Here is a 19,809-nt window from a genome sequence, read left to right as displayed (position 1 = left end):
CTTTTGTTTTCAGTTTTTGCCTTGTTCCAGATTAAGCACGGGTGAGAAGTTTGTATGTTAGGTTATAAAGGAAAGACTTTGCATTCTTGAAATAGATGCATGATGAAGATACTGGGAAAAGGGGCAAAAGATTTGTGAAGTCAATCTACTTGTATATTGATGTTGGACTCATTCCCTTTTGTAACTATTTCAGAATGTTATACTGGGTTGCCATATTTTGGGCCTTTAAAGCTTTAAATCTTGATGTGTCACTTTTGTCTTTTCTCCATGCATTGGGTGCTTCTGTTGGCATCGTGTGGTCATTATTCAGCTGAGAACCTCTTTTTGTAAAGGATTCTATTGTAACTACATACGTGTAATCAGAAATCCAGGCACACACCCCCAATCACTGAAAGGGGTGTGCTGTAAGTGCAGTGCTGCAAGGGATGCGAGATTGTGGATGACAAGGTATTGATGCCTAGGCTTTTGTTAAATGTGCTAGACAACTATCATATGGGTGTGGTTGCTTCAATTTGATCATATATAAAAGCTATCAAGATGGATTTATGCCAATACGCTTTAGGTTTTTGACTTACCACCAGCCACATGTTTGGCAAGAAGGTCTTGCCAAGTGAGTGGCTTACAGGACTAAAGGGCTGTGTGGCCTTTTTGTTAAATTATAGAGAATAAAAATTCTATTAATGACACCTCGGAGAAAATTCCGTAAGCTGAAAATATAAGTACAAACAAGACCCGTAAAGAGCAATAAAGTGCATCATAAATACAATGGTTGTGTGAATAACCAATCTGGTGGGCTAATGTAAAAGGTGACGGAATCTCACGTCCCTGTGGAAACATCTCTCCTCCTCATTTTCCTCTCAGAACCACCCTGTAGCCTGTCCCATCTCTTGCAGAGAGTGTGGATGATTCCTTTCCAAATCCTAGGAAGAGTTTCTCCATCTGTTTGTCCTTGAGTCCAATGTGTCTGGAAGTATGCAGGTAATCTATAGTGGAGATCCTACTGAACTGCTGGACAATGCTGAGAAAATAGTGGCTCTCTTGAAATTCCTCATTTGTCTATGACCCAAGCTATTGCCCCCTAGTTGCAACCATAGTCTCTTTTGTGCCATGAAAGACCGTCTGAGGGCTCTCCTCCACATCTCCTAAACTATGGGACAACCTCTAGATAGTGCCTATGAGTCTCCTCACCACAGTTCTCACATGGCACTGGGGCCCTGCCATAATTGAGCCATGTATCAACTACCAAACTCTTATAAGCTACTAGCCATAGGAAGAGAGAAATCTTTCTAGTCCTAAAGCTATGATTCAACCTACTCCAAAACTCTAACAAGAAGCGATTTGAGATACCTTGTTTGTGCCAATGAGGAGTAGTTGCTTGCTTTGCTTCTTGCTTATTTGAATTCTCCTTCAAAGCCTAGTGGTGTAGCTAAAGAAAGCTACATTGCATGGGTTGTCAAGGAATGTTATCAAGGAATGAGTCTCTCCAAACCACTCTCCTAGATCGCATTGTAAACTCAAAAGATGTTAGCTTGTCTATGTAAGTCATGTCAGTGTGTCATCTCTTGGTTGTGAGCTCTTGTCAAAGTTTGATGGAGATATAGGAGCTCTAGTAGTTTAGGTGCATTTTTTTCAGTTGTCTACTTCTTGTGTGCATTCCTAGGCCAGTTTCTACTTTGCACAATCTGCCTCTACTTGCTGGACAGTGTCATTGTCATTTGGGATTTTTTTGGGGCCTTGTCTATTTTTTTTTGGCAATTTTTGTAGTGTGACCAGCATTTAATGTTGGCTGGCCAGCTTTTTAGCACCTATTGGTGCATGGTCGGCTAGATTTTGGGTTTGTTGACTATTTATAGCTTGACCCCCGACTTGGCAGACACACACTCTCGAGTCTTCAGTCTTCCGCTTGCAGGTGCACACTCCGACACGCTGATACTCCGTGCTTGATGCTGCCATTGTCATCAGCCTGATTTGTGGGCTGTGTGTAGGGATTGATCAGTCCATCCCCATTGTATTAGCATTCTTTTTCAGCTAGTGCAGTATCCTTTCTTCATCTTTTGCTTCCTCTCTTTCTCTTTCTCTCTTTGCTTCTCTCTGTGTTCACATTTCTCTTTTGTTGCACAAACACATGGTATCATTGCCTAAGTGAGTGTGAAGAAGAGTGTGGAGGTGTTGCTGGGGTTTGCACTGAGGAAACACAGAGTGTTTGACTACGATAGACGCACAATGAGACAAATAAATGCAAAAAACAAAACTCAAACGTTAAATGCAAAACTTAAAACTCAAATCTCAAACACAAATAGAAGATGGGAGAGAAAGAACACAACTCTAAAGTGAATGAATGCTGTAAATGAATGTAAGAGTTTACAGTGTGCCCAAGGGCAGAGTACTGTGTTGGAGAGTGACGTCCATGGAGACAAATCCCAAGTATTGTGACCACCAGTTGGAGTGACAGAGTAAGAGGAACACCAAATGCTGATCATCAGAGTGTGAGAAGAGTGCAGAGGATGATGCCTGATGATGTGGGCGAAGTAGCAAAACATAGCAGCAGAACGCCACAGTAAAACTTTGCAATAGAATGGGGTAATAAAATGTAGCAGTAAAATGAGGTGATGGCAGTAGTCGCGAAGGATGGACAGCTATGTGTGTGTGACTGATGGCTGAAATTTGCACTCAAGGGTGAGAAACTTGCACAGACAGGATTAAGGCTGAATGGGGGCCGCCTGTCTATTTATAGATGAGGATGGACTCTCCCAAATTAGGGTCCCACTGAACTCTCTTGAATCGCTCTCCGTTGTAGGGTTTTCATTAAATGAAGCTTGTTTTGGGACTGTTTAAGTGGCTAATCAGCATGGAATGCATTTCTTAGCTCAACACCTCCTCTTAGACTCAAAACAGGGCAAGAAAGGAAGGTCAACCCATCTTGCCCAAGGCATCCCACCCCAAAGTAGCCAGGGCATTGGACAAAGGGTGCATGGTGGCTGCTCAGTTGCCTACCAAGACTATAGAGGTGATGGTTATCTTACCAAGGGAGTCCAAGTAGTCACCCCAGAGAGGACAAGGCATCGGACAAAGGGTGCTCGTTGACTGCCTAGTGGCCTACCAAGCCCTACAAAAGTGGATGGAACTACAACGAACATTGATTTTGTTTTGTTTTGTTTTTTTTAAAGTGAGGGATGGTTTGCGATCGATTGAGAAGAAGAGAGGGGAATGAGAAGGGATGGTTAGGTCCAACGCATCACAAAATAGACAAGCTAAACCATCCACTCGAGGATGTCGATGATGAGGGAATGGTCAGGAAGTAGAGGTGGTGTGGTGAACAAACCGCCGGTGGAGATAGTTTAGGATTCATAGGGGCGCCGGACTTTGGGGCCAATCTGGTGTTGAGTGAGGGAATGAGGTCTCAGTGTGTGTGTGTATGTGAAAAGACCATGTATTAATTGAAGGGACTACCGCTTTATGTGAGTCATAGACCGGTTTCATGGTTCCATCCTCGGGATTTGAATTTTTTTCTATAAGAATTTAAGCTCAGAAAGTTTTGGGTGAAAAGGCCATACACACATGTTTTATAGAGATACAGGTGAGAAAGACTATGAGATTTTTCTTGGATACAGTATTTGCTGGATACAATACTAGAGAGATGGCAAACATGAACAAAGGCAAAGGAAAACTCCCTTATGAAGAAGAGAGTTCTTCTACTGCTCATAGACACTGAATAGAGAGTATTGGTACACAGGTGTCAGTACCTTCTAGAACCAAGATTGAACTATAGGATGAGGAGCAAGAACAAGACTTGTTTATGGCACAACTGCTCAGTATGGTTGGCTCTTTCGAACTGCTTGTAAAGAATCCTTGGATGCAAAAATTTTTAAAGTCACATAATGAGGATTCTTAAACTGAGTCATCACATCATACTATGGAGCGCTCAAAAAGGCAAACCTCTAATGTGCATGAGCATGTGGAAAAGACACCAAACATGGAGACAGGTCCAGTGCAACAAGAAGCACAAGCACAGGACCAGGGAGTGAATGGTTAAGGTAGTAATGCACAAGTGGCACAACAGACTATTCCTCCTCAGTTTGCTACCTTTGCTACCTATCTTGGTTACTTTGGTGGTGGGTCAGTTTTTCAAGCAATGGCTGGATTACCCACTGCGTATTAGGTATACTTGCCCAGAGGGCCACCGGGAATGATGCCTATTGAGGCAGTGAACTCACTTTATGCTAATATTGGTCTATAGCCTGGTTATCAGACTTTGTAGAGTCCTTATTTGATGCTTGGAGTACAAAATGCAGCGGCTGGTTTTCTCAGCCTAGTGGGCATATGGCAGCTAAGACATGTGAAATTAATGCTGATAATGCGCCTAAGGGACTCCCCTATTTGCAGCCACCTATCTATGACAACTTGACACCAAAAAGTGCAAAGCCTAAAGACTATAAAGAGGGTAGTCAGACATTAAAGTTTGAAACCTTCAGTGGTATGCAAGATAAGTTGAAAGCTTTGACATTTATAGAGTAGTTGGATGCAGCTTACACTGGAGGGAATTTTACTGAGACTTGTAAGGTGCGGAAGGCTGCAACTTTTTTGAAAGGTAACGCTTTGCAGTGGTGGAACATATTGTTGATGCAAGGACATGCACGTGCCACTTGGGTCCATTTTAAATAGTTGTTTGCAGCTTTATGGTTAACTAACACATTTGAAGTAGATATCTTGATTGCATGGCATAAATTGAACGCGGCAAAATGTGCGGATTTAGAAGAGTACAATAAGAAATTTTGGGAAGCACTTTTGCTTATGAGTTCTTACAGGACAGTGGCCCTATCAGAACAAATTGAAAAGTATTGTTGCGGTTTGCCCGAAGCCATTAGGGATTATTGTACCAAGACCAGGGTTACAAGTATGGTACAGTTAATTGAAAATGATGGTGTGGCAAATGCATTGTTGAAAGGAAAAGCTGACAACTTTAAAGGCACTGAAAAGAAGGATTCTTAGCTTAAGCAGGTTCTTGGCAAGAAGAAGAAGCAATTTCCAGAAAAGACCAGCTTTACAAAGTAGTTCTTTTAGAAGAAAAGTTTTCAGCAGCAGCCTTAGACTTCTTTTAAACAGGGCAAAGGACAGAAGAGGCCACTTTTTGGCAAATCATTTGAAGAAAGAAGGCTTTAATGATGGTTGGGAAATGCTTTATATGTGAACAGAAAGGCCATATTGCGTCTAAGTGCCCACAACAATCTTCTAAAGATACGGAGGATAAAGATGCGCCAAGTAAAAAGAAGCCCAGCATTGGCTTGGTGCCTGATACGGTGGGAGATCAATGAGCTAATGATGCTACAGAATTGTGCAGAGCTTGGGGAAAGATCAAAGATTTCACTTGGCTAGACTTGAAAACTGTTCATGATGTCCGTAGTTTCCTTGGCCTATGCTCTTACTACAGAAGATTTGTAAGACATTTTGCAGAGATTGCTTCTCCTTTACATGCGCTTGAAAAGAAGGATGTCAAATGGCAATGGAGTGACAAAGAAAAATCAGCATTTAGATGTTTGAAGGGGAAAATGACTACAAATCAAGTATTTATTTTGCCAGATCTGACTAAGCCATTCGTAGTGCAGTGTGATGCATGTGGAAATAACATTGGTGCTGTATTAATGCAGAATGGCGGAGTTGTGGCATACGAGAGTAGAGTACTCTCTGTTATTGAAAGGACTTACCAAATTTATGAGAAAGAGTTATTGGCTGTGATCCATGCACTTTCTAGTTGGAAGCACTATTTACTTGGTGTTGATGTTGTAGTGCAAACGGATCATCAAACACTAAATTGTCAGAGAAACACATGCGTTGGGCAAATTTCCTATCTATGTTTCATTTTCAGATAGTGCATGTGGAAGGCAAGAAGAATGTAGTTGTAGATGCTTTATCTTGCAAACTAAAGGTGTCAATTGTTTCAATTTCTTATCACCATGAATTGGATGATATGAAAGAGCAATATGTTGATGACGAAGATTTCTCTGAAATCTATGAAGAGTTGATCAATGGCCAACATCATGATCATTATGTGTTCATAGAAGGGTTTATCACGATGCATGGAAGACATTGCATTACAAAACAGCTAAGGCTAAAAGTTTTATTAGAAAGTCATGCTCCACTGTATGCAAGACATCATGGTATAGATGCTACAGTCAAAACGGTAGAGACTTTCTTCTGTTGGCGAGACTTGAGATCTAATGTAGATGCATATGTTAGATCTTGCCTTGTATGCCAAAAGGTCAAATTTGATAGAGAGAAGGCACCAGGGTTATTGCAACCACTGCCTATTCCAGAAAGGCCATGGGAAAGTATTGCCATGGATTTCATTTTTGATCTTCCAAGAACTTCTTCAGGGAATGATGGAATCTTGACAATCATTTGCAGATTCAGCAAACATGCACGTTTTATTCCTGTAAGGAAAAAGGTTAAGTCAGAACACATGGTAAAGATATTTATGCATAATATCCATGCTTGAACTAAAAAGAATAGGTTTTGTACCTTTTGCTATAATCTTGGCCATGTAGATGACAATTGTCGCTCAAAGGCCAAGGGTATTGATATGACCACCGTTCGTTCCATGAGCATCAAACACACCGGGTTTAGCAAATGCATTTTTAGATGGTGCTTGTTGTGCATTGGGAACCATGCCAATATGAATATACATTGGATTATGCATACCACCAGCCATTCTTGGATATATATTGGACCATGCAATCCATGCATTGCTAGTTGCATACCATAAACATTTGGGCCATACATCCCCATAGCTGAACCATGGCCAGACATTGCATGGATTATGGAACCACCACGAAAGTATCTTGGATGCCCAACATTAGGATACATACTTTTATTGTCCAAAACTCATCCGATTGGCATTTCCAAGATTACTGTGCATCTGTTTTGCCTCATCTCTAGCATTTGCTTCTGGTCATTGTTGGCATTTTGTGCTTCTTGAGGCTGAACTCCCTCACCTTCTGGGAACTCATGCTGTCCCAAATCTTTGAATGATGATTTTGTTAGAGATCATCGCCCTGGTCGGACTGCACAGTCCAGTCGGACTGCCACGTGGCAGTCCGACTGACTGCAGTACAGTCGGCTGCATTTAATGCAGCCAACCTGCTATTTCTGGTGCCTGTTTTCTGGCTATTTATAGCCGAGATTTCTGCAGTCTACACACACTTTTCAGCTCGCAGATTACAGATTGGTGGCACTCGCAGATTCCGTCTCTGTTCGCAGATTTCAGACAGGAGACAGTGCAGACTGCAGCGGACTTCGAGGTGAACAGCAGGTTGCATCGTCGAGGTGGAGACACACAGTCCAGCGCACTGCGCCCGTGTATATATTTGCATATGTTTGTATACAGCACACTTTATACAGCAGATCTTCATCTTCCACTGTCTCTTTCTCTCTCTTCTCTCTCTCTGTGTTCTCACTCTCTCAGTCCTATGCTTCCGCACCGCTGCACTCTGACATGGAATCAGAGCAGTGTTAAAGGGTTGACTGAGTGCAGAACCAACCTGAAGAGGAGTTTCTATCGCGACACAAGGCTGCGTTTTCAGCGTTTGAGGGCAGGCAGGAGGGCTGCGCCTCGGAACAAGGCTGAAGCGAGTGTGGGCGCGCAGGAAAGGAGTCCAGGTGGTGGATTTGTTGCTGTTTACTGCTGTTTGACGAGGAGAAAGTTTGAGTTTTCAGCTTTCAAGTGTAGGTTTTGCTTTTTCATCGCCTCCGGCGGGTGAAGAAGTTTCAGGACGCGGAAGAGCCCTAGCAGGCTGAGTTATCACAGTCAGAGGGGGCTGCTTTTGCGTTTGTGAAGGCATTACAGGTGAAGATGTCTACCGAGATTGACTTGGAGTTCCAGACGATTATGGACCGGAAGGTGCCTGTCTTACCGGCTCTTCCCGCAGATCAGAAGCTCGATGGCGACAACTACCGCATCTGGCGCGTCATGATGTTGGCCATCCTTGAGTCCTATGATTTGGCGGAGCTTGTACAGGAGGAGATCGACCAGCCCTCGGTGAGAGATGAGTCCAAACTCTCTTCCGATGCTCGTGCGGAGTTGGCCAAGGCTCAGTCTCATCGGGACAAACTGAATGCTAGGATTCGTTTCTTTCTTTTTCTGTCTTGTACTATAGCCGTGATAGCTCACATCGAGCACTTGACGGTGGCTTGGGAGATATGGCTGGAGCTTGATCAGATGTATAACCGGATGACCCTTATGAAGCGGGTTTCTTTGGAGGTACAGATGCGGACCTTATTCGTGAACAAGTCTTCTTTGTTGCGGGAGCACATCAACAAGCTTAGACAGCTTCAGATGCAGGTTCAGAATGCGGGGAAGCCGACTTCCTCCGAAGACATGGCGATCACACTCTTGTCCTAGTTGCCGCCACGATTCGGTGCTTTCTACTCCGCCCTTATTGCTTCGGGGCATGAGTCCACTCTTCGGTGGGAAGAGTTGGTTCCTATGGTCTTGGACCAAGAGGAACAACTAAAGGGACAGAATGCTTCCAAGTCGGAGGCACTGACAGGTCAAGCCTCTCAGAAGAAGGGGAAGGACCAAAAGAAGAAGAAGGGGGATAACAAGTCAAAGAAGGACAAGGACAAGGACAAAGAATCCACATGCCATATTTGTGGAAAGAGTGACCATTGGAAGAAGGATTGCCTTGACAAAGACAAGAAGGACACCAACAAGAAGGACATGAAGGATTCTGGAGCGGTGGCTGCACCCTCATCAGCTGCATTTCTTCATCTAGCTGTCATTGAGGACTCTACACCGAATGCTTCTGATGCTGCGATGACGGCTCCCCAGGCTCGAGAGTGGATCGTTGACAGTGGTGCCTCCCGGCACATGACTCCTTCATCAGATGGTGTTGCCCAGTTGCGACCCTCGCGTGGGTAGATTCTCATTGGAGATAGCTCTTTCGTGTCTATTGCAGGATGGGGTGAGATGCAGCTTATTCCAGATGGACATGGTGGTACCCATACCTCTGAGGTCTTGCATGTACCAGGTTTAGGGTATCATCTTCTGTCAGTTCATAAGATTTGCTCCCTTGGACTTTTGGTGGAGTTTGACAGTGATTCGGTGCGAGTCCTTGATCGTGCGTCTAGGAAGGTTCTCTTATCCGGATATGAGGAGAATGGCATCTATAAATTGAAGCCTTCCACCGCCCTCTCTACTCTTCTTCTTACCTCTCAGACACAGTCAGAGTTATGGCATGCTCGGTTTGGTCACCTCAACTATGATTATCTTCGGAGGGCGTCACGTGGACAGCTTGTTCGAGGGTTGCCGGATATAGTGGTGAGCCAACAGCCATGTGTCTCCTGCATTCGTGGGAAGCAGCATAGGGATGCCATTCCCCACAAAGCTTCGCGGCGGTCTATTTCACCGATGGAGCTTGTATCTACGGATCTTTGTGGCCCTATGAGGAACGAGTCCTTGCGAGGGAGCTCGTACTTCATGTTGATCGTAGATGACTACAGCAGGATGACATGGGCCTATTTTTTGGCATTGAAGTCAGAAGCTTTCTCCCACTTCAAGGATTGGCTTCTCTTTGAGGAGAACCGATCAGGCCGGAGATTGAAGACCTTACGATCCGACAAGGGTGGTGAATTTGTTTCTAATGAGTTTGCTCGTTTTTGTGCAGATAAAGGTATTTATCAGGAGTTTGCTAATACCAACACTCCTCAAGAAAATGGCATTCTTGAACGGAAGAACCGCAGTGGATCGAGATGGCGCGCACCATGATGGAGCACCGAAGACAGACACCTCAGTTTCTATGGCCGAGGCTGTGGCTACTGCAGTCCACATCCTTAATCGATCCCCCACTTCGGCCGTTGATGGGATGACACCTTTTGAGGCTTACTTTGAGACTAAGCCTGATGTTTCTTATTTTAGGGTTTTTGGATGTGATGCCTATGTTCACATTCCCAAGGCTCATCGTGATAAATTTGAAGCAGCTCCCCGAAGACAGGTTTTTGTTGGCTACAGCTCCCAGTCCCAAGGCTATCGTTTGTATGATCCCGTCAAGCGGGATGTGTACACTAGTCGAGATGTGCGGTGAGGAGCATCCCGTTCTTGGAGATCCAGGGGAGAGTTGGGCTCCTGCAACAGTTCATCTGGAGCCCTGCCTTTTGATTCTGATTCTGTTTCTGACACAGAGTCTACAGTTCCACCAGTCACCCCCGAGGAGTTACCATCGGTGGATATCTCAGAGTCTTCAGCTGATGGAGAGAGACGAGGAGAGGTTCGGCCTCCTCCTCATTGGGCCCGTGACACACTCCGTGATTCAGGGATTGAGGGGGTCTTTGAGGAGTGGGGGCCGCAGGATGGTTCGCGGCGGTCACGGAGGCACCAAGCACATTCTATGGAGCTTGTTTGCTCTAACTATTGTTTGATGACCTGTGTTATGTAGGATCGAGAGCCCACCTCCGTGAAGGAGGCTTTACAGTCCCCACCATGGAAGAAAGCTATGGAAGCCGAGTTGGAGGCTATTGAGAGGAATGGCACTTGGTCACTCGTGCCACGCCCCCCGAATAAGAAGGTGATTGGCGTCAAATGGGTCTTCAAGACCAAGTACCTTAGCGATGGTTCTTAGGACAAGCATAAGGCTCGCCTTGTTGCTAAAGGTTTTGCACAGTGCCCAGGGATTGATTGTCATGATACTTTTGCCCCCACTGCTCGTATGGCGACTATTCGAGCTGTTCTTGCCTTGGCTGGCCATAGGAGATGGCCTGTCTATCAGTTGGATGTGAAGTCGGCCTTCCTCAATGGTGATTTGAAGGAGGAGATCTATGTCGAGCAGCCTCCTGGCTTTGGATCTTCAGATGGGAAAGTCTACAGGTTGAAGAAGGCCTTGTATGGCCTCAAGCAAGCTCTGCGTGCATGGAACGAGAAGATTGATTCGTTCCTTCAGTCACAATTGGGATATCGGCGTTCTAAGGCCAGTCCGCAGCTTTATGTACACACTTCCAAGGATGGTTGTCTGCTTTTTGTGTTGTATGTTGATGATTTGATTGTCACAGGTGATCATGCACAGAAGGTCCAAGAGACGAAGGCAGCTTTTCATCGGACGTTCGAGATGACGGACTTGGGTCTACTCCATTTCTTTTTGGGCCATGAGATTTATCAGTCTCAGAGGGGGATCTTTATCTCTCAGCAGAGATATGTACAGGAGCTCTTGGTTTCTTTTGCGATGGAGGATTGTTGGACCCTTTCTACTCCTATGGATCCGAACTGGAAGGCCTCTTCCCATTTCAGCTTCTCCCATGGCGGATGCTTCCTGCTATCGTCAGTTGATTGGATCATTGATTTGGCTCCTCAACACTCGTGTTGATCTTTGTTTTGCTGTTGGGCTCTTGGCAGGGTTTATGAGTGAACCTCAGACGGTGCATTGGCAGGCTGCTCAGAGGATACTTCGGTATTTGAGGGGGACGTCTGATTTAGGGATTCATTATCTCGCAGGCACAGGTGGTTCAGATCTTGTTCTTGCAGGTTGGAGCGACTCCGATTGGGCCGGTGATGTGGACCACAGGCGGTCTACTACAGGTTACTGTTTTACCTTGGGTGCAGGTGTTATCTCATGGAGTAGCAAGAAGTAGCCCACGGTAGCCCTTTCGTCTCTACTGAGGCGGAGTATCGGGCCGCGTCTTCCACCACATGTGAGGCTGTGTGGCTTCGGAGATTGTTGGAGGAGCTTGGCTGCCCCCAGACTCGTCCTACTTTGCTGCAATGCGACAATGAGAGTTGCATTGCCTTGGCACGAAATTCTGTTTTTCATGCCCGGACGAAGGACATAGAGATCCAGTACCACTTCATCAGAGAGAAGCTTCTGGATGAGACCATCACCGTGGAGTACTGCAAGACGAGAACAATCTTGCAGATTTGTTTACGAAGGCACTTCCCCAGGCTCTACTTCGGAGACATTCGAGATCCCTCAGGCTTCTGCCCCGCCCAGGCTCTGAGAGGGGGTGTTAGAGATCATCGCCCTGGTCGGACTGCACAGTCCAGTCGGACTGTACAGTCGGACTGCCACGTGGCAGTCCGACTGACTGCAGTACAGTCGGCTGCATTTAATGCAGCCGACCTGCTATTTCTGGCGCCTGTTTTTTGGCTATTTATAGTCTAGATTTCTGCAGTCTACACACAATTTTCTGCTCGCAGATTACAGACTGGTGGCACGCGCAGATTCCGTCTCTATTCGCAGATTTCAGACAGGAGACAGTGCAGACTGCAGCGGACTTCGAGGTGAACAGCAGGTTGCATCGTCGAGGTGGAGACACGCAGTCAGCGCACTGCGCCCGTGTATATATCTGCATATCTTTGTATACAGCACACTTTATACAGCAGATCTTCATCTTCCACTGTCTCTTTCTCTCTCTTCTCTCTCTCTCAGTCCTACGCTTCTGCACCGTTGCACTCTGACAGATTTCTTATTTTTACCCTTGCTGTCCTTCTGTGGATGCAAAAATTCCAGTAATTGAGGATCCTCTGCAAGTTGTGTAAAGATCCAACAGCTTTGCTTAGTTGTGCTTTGAATTGGGCATCATACTCATCTTCCTCTTGCTGATCAACCACATTTGGAAGCCTCGAAGGACCCATCTCTTGATCAAATTCAACATTCTCAACATGCTGTCCATGTTGTGTGCCCATACCAAGACTGAGCATTGCATTTCTTCCAATACTGAATGCTCCTTCAGACTATGATGCATCACCATTGCTTGAACACTCACCACTAGAGTAAGATAATGACACGCTTGCTGATTTGCACTCAGCTGATCAGAAAGGCAGCAAATTGCAAATGTGCCCATCCACATTTTATGTGCTAAGCTCTTTAAACTCGAAAGTTAATGTTTAATTTCTCTTGGATGTCACAAGTCATTTTTAAAGGCCCATTTAATGTCTAAGACCAAGACTGTCAATGGGCACCCACAAGTATCTGTCCAATATAACTTGTGACAACTTTTGCCGATGTCCCCCACTACACAACTTGGTTTTGGACTGTCACCATGCCCAAATTAACTTGCACTCCACGTGCACCTCACATGTGCTCGACTAAATTATGCCAAAGTGGAGCACTAAGAATACAAGTCCCCATGACATTCTCTGGCTTGAGCAGCAGGTGAACTTTTGAAGAGGTTGATATCCAGGGAATGTTGTCCAAGCATGCAGGTGGTTAGGAATGGAAACTTTGGGTTTGCTTCTAATCTTATCCTTGATAATGTGAATATGTATTTACCATTTGAACGTGGCATATATAATGCCCTAGTTTTGGGATTATGCAAATAAAGATAAGCCTTGTGTAATGTGTTTGTTAGAACTCAATCAGCATGCATTCACTGGACGAGAAGGTTTTGTTTTTGTGCATCTTGTGTTTTGTGCAAGCTTTTGTCTACTTTGCTACATCTTGGTATTGAGGATAGATGGATGATCATACAATGTGTAGTAAATCTCTTAAGTGTTGGCATGAAGGACAGGGTTTGAACTTTGTGTAAAGATGAGTGAGAGCTGAAAACCCGAAATCTGATTTGCACATGCAAAGTTTGGGTATTGGGCAGTTCAGCTTAACTGAGAGGGGCTAATAAGTGCAGTCTACAGCTAGGCAATTTTAAGTGGAAACGCTGAATAATCAATCATGCGGTTTTGTTAAAGTGGCAACTCTTGTCTATAGACCTGTATAAGATGGTCTCTTTCCAAAACTAGTGCTGTTTCAAGTTTTTTGAGAAAGTAAGCACTCTTTGCATAATGATTGGTGCTCATTTACTGACTATCTAATTAATGCTATGAGGTTTTTGTTTATAGGTGGCAGGCTCATCTGGACTTCCGTTGGCCCCAGCTAGGCGCACATTGTTGGTTTTCTTTCAAACAGTTTTGCCTTACCTAGCTGAGCGTTTGAGGCAAGTTTTGGAGACTTAAATGTTGCTGCAAATCTACAGAATCACCTAAACCTGTAGTATATGCAAGTCTTGCTTTGAAAGCTGTTTATACCTTTCCTTGCTTGAGGCTTTGCATGTATGGCATACAAGTCTAGAAATAATGCTATTACACATGCTTACAACATGTAACATGGTTTCAGTGCGAAGGCTGCTAGCCGTGGTGTCTTTCTTTCTGCCGAACATGAAGAAAGAACTGAAGGAAATGGTGAAAGTATTGATGTATTGGACAGCAGACATGAAATCCAAGATTTCAGCTCCAGACTTCCTGACAGGCAGATTGTAGTCAATAGTAGCTCTCCAGATTCTGTTTCACAAAGATTGCAAAGATTATGGATGTTGGTACTTCAACGCTGGCCAAGGGTATACATATCTGGCTATTATGTTGTTCAAGCATGCATTTGACATTTTAGTAGTTCACATGTTTTTAGATGAACTTAAAAGGACACTTACTGAATCAGACTGGTGAGATCTACAGGTGCTCCCTTATGTGCGAGATGCATTCCTTTTAGCTGTACGTGGAAATTTGATGCTCTTCTATTTTGAAGGTAAGCCTCTCTCTCCCTCTTTCTCTCTCTCTCTCCCTCATCTTCTTTTGTACTCATCAGCTATTTATAATTTATTGTTCATTTTCCATTTAGTTAGTCATAGCATTAGATGACAGCTATCTTGGGACTTGGGAAAATTCCCCGACTTTTCAGGTTTAACATTTTGGTCTCATAGGCCAATTTGGCCTTTTGTAGACATTAATATAACTCTCTCTCTCTCTCTCTCTCTCTCTCTCTCTCTCTCTCACACACACACACACACACACACACACACACACACACACCCCCTCCCCACCTTTCATAAGTTTCTCCACCTTTTGCTACCAATTTGAAATGTGGCATTTAAGAAAGGTTCCTGCAGGTGTTTATTATCAGCTAGCTAAACGGGCTGCTGGTGTCCGATACATTTACATGGGCAAATTGTTTTATAAAAAACCTAGGTGAGTGATTTGAATCTCTTGCTTGAATCATTTGCCTTTGGCTCATCTTTTCATGGATACATGGCTCGTCTTCTAATTGTCAGCTTATCAATGGTGGATACTAATTTCACAAAAAATATCTGAAACATGATGTTCTTTACAACCTTTCCTCAGTGTGAAGAAATTTTACTTGGAAGAAGGGATATTTGCTCAAGCATGACTTCCCTAACAGGGATGTCCCAAAACGTTCAAGTCATAGAAAATATCTGCTGCCTACATGTCTCTTACCACAGCTCTTTCAGTCCTCCACTCATACCTGTTAGACTATAAAAAGTTAGGGTAAAATTAATCTTCGATTATTTGCTAATTTGTTTGGATCTCATACAGCCTCTAAAAAACAGAATTCAAAATTGCACACTGCCACCCAACTCTTTTTAAAGGGAGCAAGAGAAGCCATTCTTCATCTTGTATCATCTGATTATCCCTATTTCACCAACTTCCATTGCCTACCCTTACTGCCACCCTTCAGCTTCTTTGCTATTCTTGTTGCTGCTATGACTATCTTCAACACTCACAACCACTCCAGGATATAGATGTATCGTGTTACTGTGTGCTAGGTGGCCTCCTTTGCTGCCCGGCAAATGTCTCCAGCCCTTCCATGCTGCTGGCCTGCTTCAGTTTGCAGGAATTGGCCAAGGCCCAGTACACACTCTGGATGGACAAAACACCATTCTTTAAAAAGGTATGGTTTGCTTTCACACAGACAGACTGACTATCAAAATTAAAATTCACTCTGTTATTGCTATATCGTGATCATGCTTGTCAGGCACCAAAAGTAAGATATGGTATGGTATGATTAAATACTGTACATAATGGTACCTTAATACCTCTAAAGGTACGGTACAATTAAAATACGTTACTCTCCTACTGAAAAAAGGAGAGAGATACATATTTTTGTCAAAAAAGGGTAGTGGATTTTTTTGATCTCAAACAACATAATCCCATGAGAGAATTATATTAGTATACAAAGCACTTAACTCATCCCTAAGTGCAGATCGTACCAGAAAAGAAGTATCCATTTAGTTGGTACCTTATAGTACTAATGTAAGGTATTTACCTGTAGTATGGTACAGCATGAACCCTTCCATACACAGCACTAGTGCAAGCTTGATCATGATTGGTGTGACTGCCATACATTGATCATATCATTGGTTCAAATATCCCTGCCGACAGATTCAGTTAGCTTTTGAATTTAGGCAGGGCAGACATGCATAGCAAATTTTGCTTGTGTAGACAACTCTCTCAATCATCTGTTGTGTGACACGTTGGCTACATGCTCTTGTGCTCGCAGGTCGTCCTGAGTAATCTGAAACTGGCCTAACCATGACTGCTCTTATTGATGGCAGCACATTGCTGCCACATCATTGGTTATTGGCATCTGGACTTGCGCAGCCTCACATAGAAGCCCTTGCTGTTCCATGAGTCATGACATCCTGAACTGCTGCATTTGAAGCTGCCCTAACTTGCTATGCTGCTGTGAAATATCCACTAGGATCCCAACCTGCATACAAGACACGATACAATCTATATCCACAAACATATATAGAGATTGGACATCATAATCACCTCCTAGCTATAGAGCCACATGGGCTCACCCCTGAGTGTGGGAGTTAGCAACACTTGGGTCGTGACCATATCTCAGGAGTTAGTGTCCCATACCACTAGCGCACACCATCCCGGTGTGTGGATGCGTTGTCCTTTGGGCCAAGAGTCTAAGAGTGGTGATCACACAATGATGTGTACAATAGGGCTTGAGTCCTATAAATAGAACTAGGCAAACCTAACCTTAAAGTGTCCTTAGTACATTCATACTAAGTTACTTCATGCCATTGTAACCAATGCTATTAGTGCCCATGCGGATGTCCAAGGATGTAACACTTTCCCCCTTATGAATGATTGCTGTCCTTAGCAATATCCTTAAGAAAGAAGTGGGAAAGATGACTCTTCAATGAACGTACCGATTCCCAAGTAATCTCTCTCTAGGCGGTTCTTCCACTTAACCAAATACTCGAGATAAATGGTCCGATGAGATTGTTTAGTCCTATGGTCAAGAATCCAATTCAGTTTTGAGTGGAACATATCAAGCAATGTCCTTGAGGTGGAGAACTTCCTCAATTGAAACTATCAATTCACCTTGCCTCAATCATTCGTTCAAATGACTCAATGAAACACATGGTGATCTCAGATATCTTGAGGTAAGCCAAGCTCAGGATACTAGTCAGTCCACTAGATAAAGCGATTTGGGTCATAGTATCTCGAAATGGCGTTTTGGGATGGCCTCGAAAAGGAATGGCCGTTTCGGACCAAAACGGGAATGATGAAACGCCGTTTCTACACCCTGCGGCGGACGGGCAAACCCATTTGCAACTTCACTCCAGTCTTTTGTGCAATCGTCTCCTCCTCTTGCTAAAGCACATTACCTCCTTTAGCTCTCTCGACTTCTCCTCCTCCTTCTCCTTCTCCTTCTCCTTCCTTTTTTTTCCTTCTTATTTCCTTCTCCTTCCTTCTTTTTTTCTAGGTTCTTTTTGTTCTTCCACCCTTCTCCTCTATTTTTTTTCCTCCTCCTCCTTTTTCTTCAAACTTCTTTTACTTCTTAACTTCTTTGTGAATTTCTATTTTGCATCATCTTATCATGGTGGTAGCACATCTATTTTGGAGGCACATCAATCTAATCAAGGAATATAAGGGCCCTGAGAGTTGGATAAGGAGATAGTACATGGATCCTCAGAATCTGGATGAGTCATGACTCATGGAATCTAGAGATTAGACTCATGATACCTTAGGAGTCAAGAGTCAATTTAGCATTGCAATTGCTAGTTACCAGTCACCAATGGCATTATACATGTCACATGCACATGATGATATCATGATTGTTCATTGATGTTGATAGTTATTACTCAGTAGTTACTCGTACTTAGTGCTCACTGATTATTCACATCACACACTTAATGCATATTGATTTTACTTATTATGTATCTTGGTTCCAGCATTCTTGATATCAATCTTTAGATGGTTCATGAGTCATAAATTATAATATATTTTATTGTTTAAAGTTTTAAAAATTGTGTCTTAACTATGTTAAACTATCTTAATTATTGAGTCTTCACTCATCACGACACATATAATGAATCATGATTTTGATCATATGACATGAAGACTCAAAAGTTTTGTATAAAATTTAAATATATATTGTTGTAGGATTGATATATTTATATATCTATGTAATAACATATTTATTTTATTGTACAATCTAAAATGCTGTTTTCTCGTTTCCAAAATTTGGCCGAAACTTCGTAACTCTTGTTTTTTCCATTTCTATTTTTCCTGTTTTGGAAACTCCCCCGTACTATGATTTGGGTAAACTGTGGTATCAATTGATCCTCACTTAGGAAAGCTTGGGAAAATATCCCACGTGTAGAGCTCGAAAATGTGTAAAATAGAGGTTGAGCCTTCTCATTGGAGATCCTAAAAGAAATGTAATTGAGGTGATGATGTGTGAGTGGATTTATTAAATTGATTTTCTAAATTTGTTCTTTAAAATTAAAAAGTGGATGAAGATGGAAATGAAGAATGAGATTTTTTAGCTACTTCAAATTGACCTTAATAAGCAAAACTTAAAGGCAAAGTAGGAGATGGAAAACTTACAGAAGAAATCAACACTTTTTGCTTTCCTTTTCTTGTGTTTACAAACAAATATCTATCTTTTTTAGGACTTGTGAATCAATAACGGCTTTGAAGAGTTTCATCCTTAGTGCCATTCATTTCATGCTCGAAAGACAGAACATTTGAAAAGATTGAGAAGCAAATGTACGCATACATGGCACATGAGTAGATGGAGAAGAGAAAAAGATAGGCTTATACTCCATGTTGGTGTCTTTAATAAGATGGCCAATCCCTTGTGGAGGTTCCAATCTTTTTGTATAATCAGTAGATTGGTACATCAAATCTAAAGGGGAAAACTCATATCAACCTTTTAGTTGTTGTTGAGTATGATGCATAAGAATAGGGTTGTGCTTGGCTTGTATTTTCTCACGGTCTTTAGACTCCATGGTAGTCCGAGGTCTCTCTATTCAAGTTGGATCCTTGTGGGACAATTGTGAGGCTCACTTCCGCTTGTTTCTCAACACAGAAGGCTGTGGAGATTGAAGTGGTGAAGGTGTGTTTGAAATTATATTCCCTTTGTGAACCTTGTTTTTAATGGTGAGCTCTCTAATCAAAAGCTTAGGTTTCTTTGAGAGTATCTAGCTCTAATACCATGTAAGGAATACTTGTCTATAGACAACAAATACAATTGCACAACAAAGTATAGACTGATATAGAACACATATAGGTTTAGGCTAATTTAAAGATAGTGAACATTGAAGAAGGTAATGAATGAATGGATGAATCAATATAAGTACAATGCTCAATGCAGCAAACACACCATGCAAAGGTAAAATACTAACCCTTAAAAGTCAGGTGTCTCAAGGACCGAGATAGAGAGTACGAGGAGGAGAGAGTGTCCTCCTCTGGTGGATCCCAGAATGCAACAAATAGCCTCCAAATATGTCTGACAACAACAAATGCAGCTCGATAATGACAACTGGAAAGTGACGTCAACAATTTGGTGTTGCTTTTGGTGGTAAAGATTATACAGAAAAATAAAAAATTAGGATAATTAAAATGCATTTGAAGGATGCTGCTTTAAATTGGTGGCTCAAAGTTATTCAAGAGGGAGACAAGCCGAAGTCTTGGAAAGAGTTTAAGGAGATATTTAACAAGAAGTTTTTGTCTTTATCCTTTGAAGTTGATGTGCAACAAGAATGGGATGAGTTGAAGCAAAGCCATGGAGACAATGT

At 43.0% G+C, this 19,809-nt stretch overlaps 1 protein-coding gene and 1 pseudogene across 2 annotated transcripts in view; both read left to right on the top strand.

The window, feature by feature from the left end:
• Positions 1 to 19,809, top strand: part of PEX10 (peroxin 10) — a 65,425-nt gene that overhangs the window by 28,419 nt on the left and 17,197 nt on the right. For both annotated transcript variants that reach the window (XM_087697480.1, XM_087697479.1), the window contains 4 exons: positions 13,814 to 13,908; positions 14,088 to 14,307; positions 14,423 to 14,492; positions 14,854 to 14,932. In XM_087697480.1, the coding sequence (XP_087553606.1) occupies positions 13,814 to 13,908; positions 14,088 to 14,307; positions 14,423 to 14,492; positions 14,854 to 14,932 (464 nt within the window). The remainder of the gene's footprint in view (positions 1 to 13,813; positions 13,909 to 14,087; positions 14,308 to 14,422; positions 14,493 to 14,853; positions 14,933 to 19,809) is intronic.
• Positions 3,974 to 6,367, top strand: LOC148021950 (uncharacterized; annotated as a pseudogene).

The sequence above is a fragment of the Lygodium microphyllum genome, chromosome 17 (assembly GCF_053477565.2).
Source record: "Lygodium microphyllum isolate KBCC chromosome 17, Lygodium_microphyllum_v1.1.10, whole genome shotgun sequence".
Classification (NCBI taxonomy): Eukaryota; Viridiplantae; Streptophyta; class Polypodiopsida; order Schizaeales; family Lygodiaceae; genus Lygodium; species Lygodium microphyllum.
The sequence above is the reverse complement of the archived record's forward strand: the minus strand, read 5'-3'. Positions and strand labels throughout refer to the sequence as shown.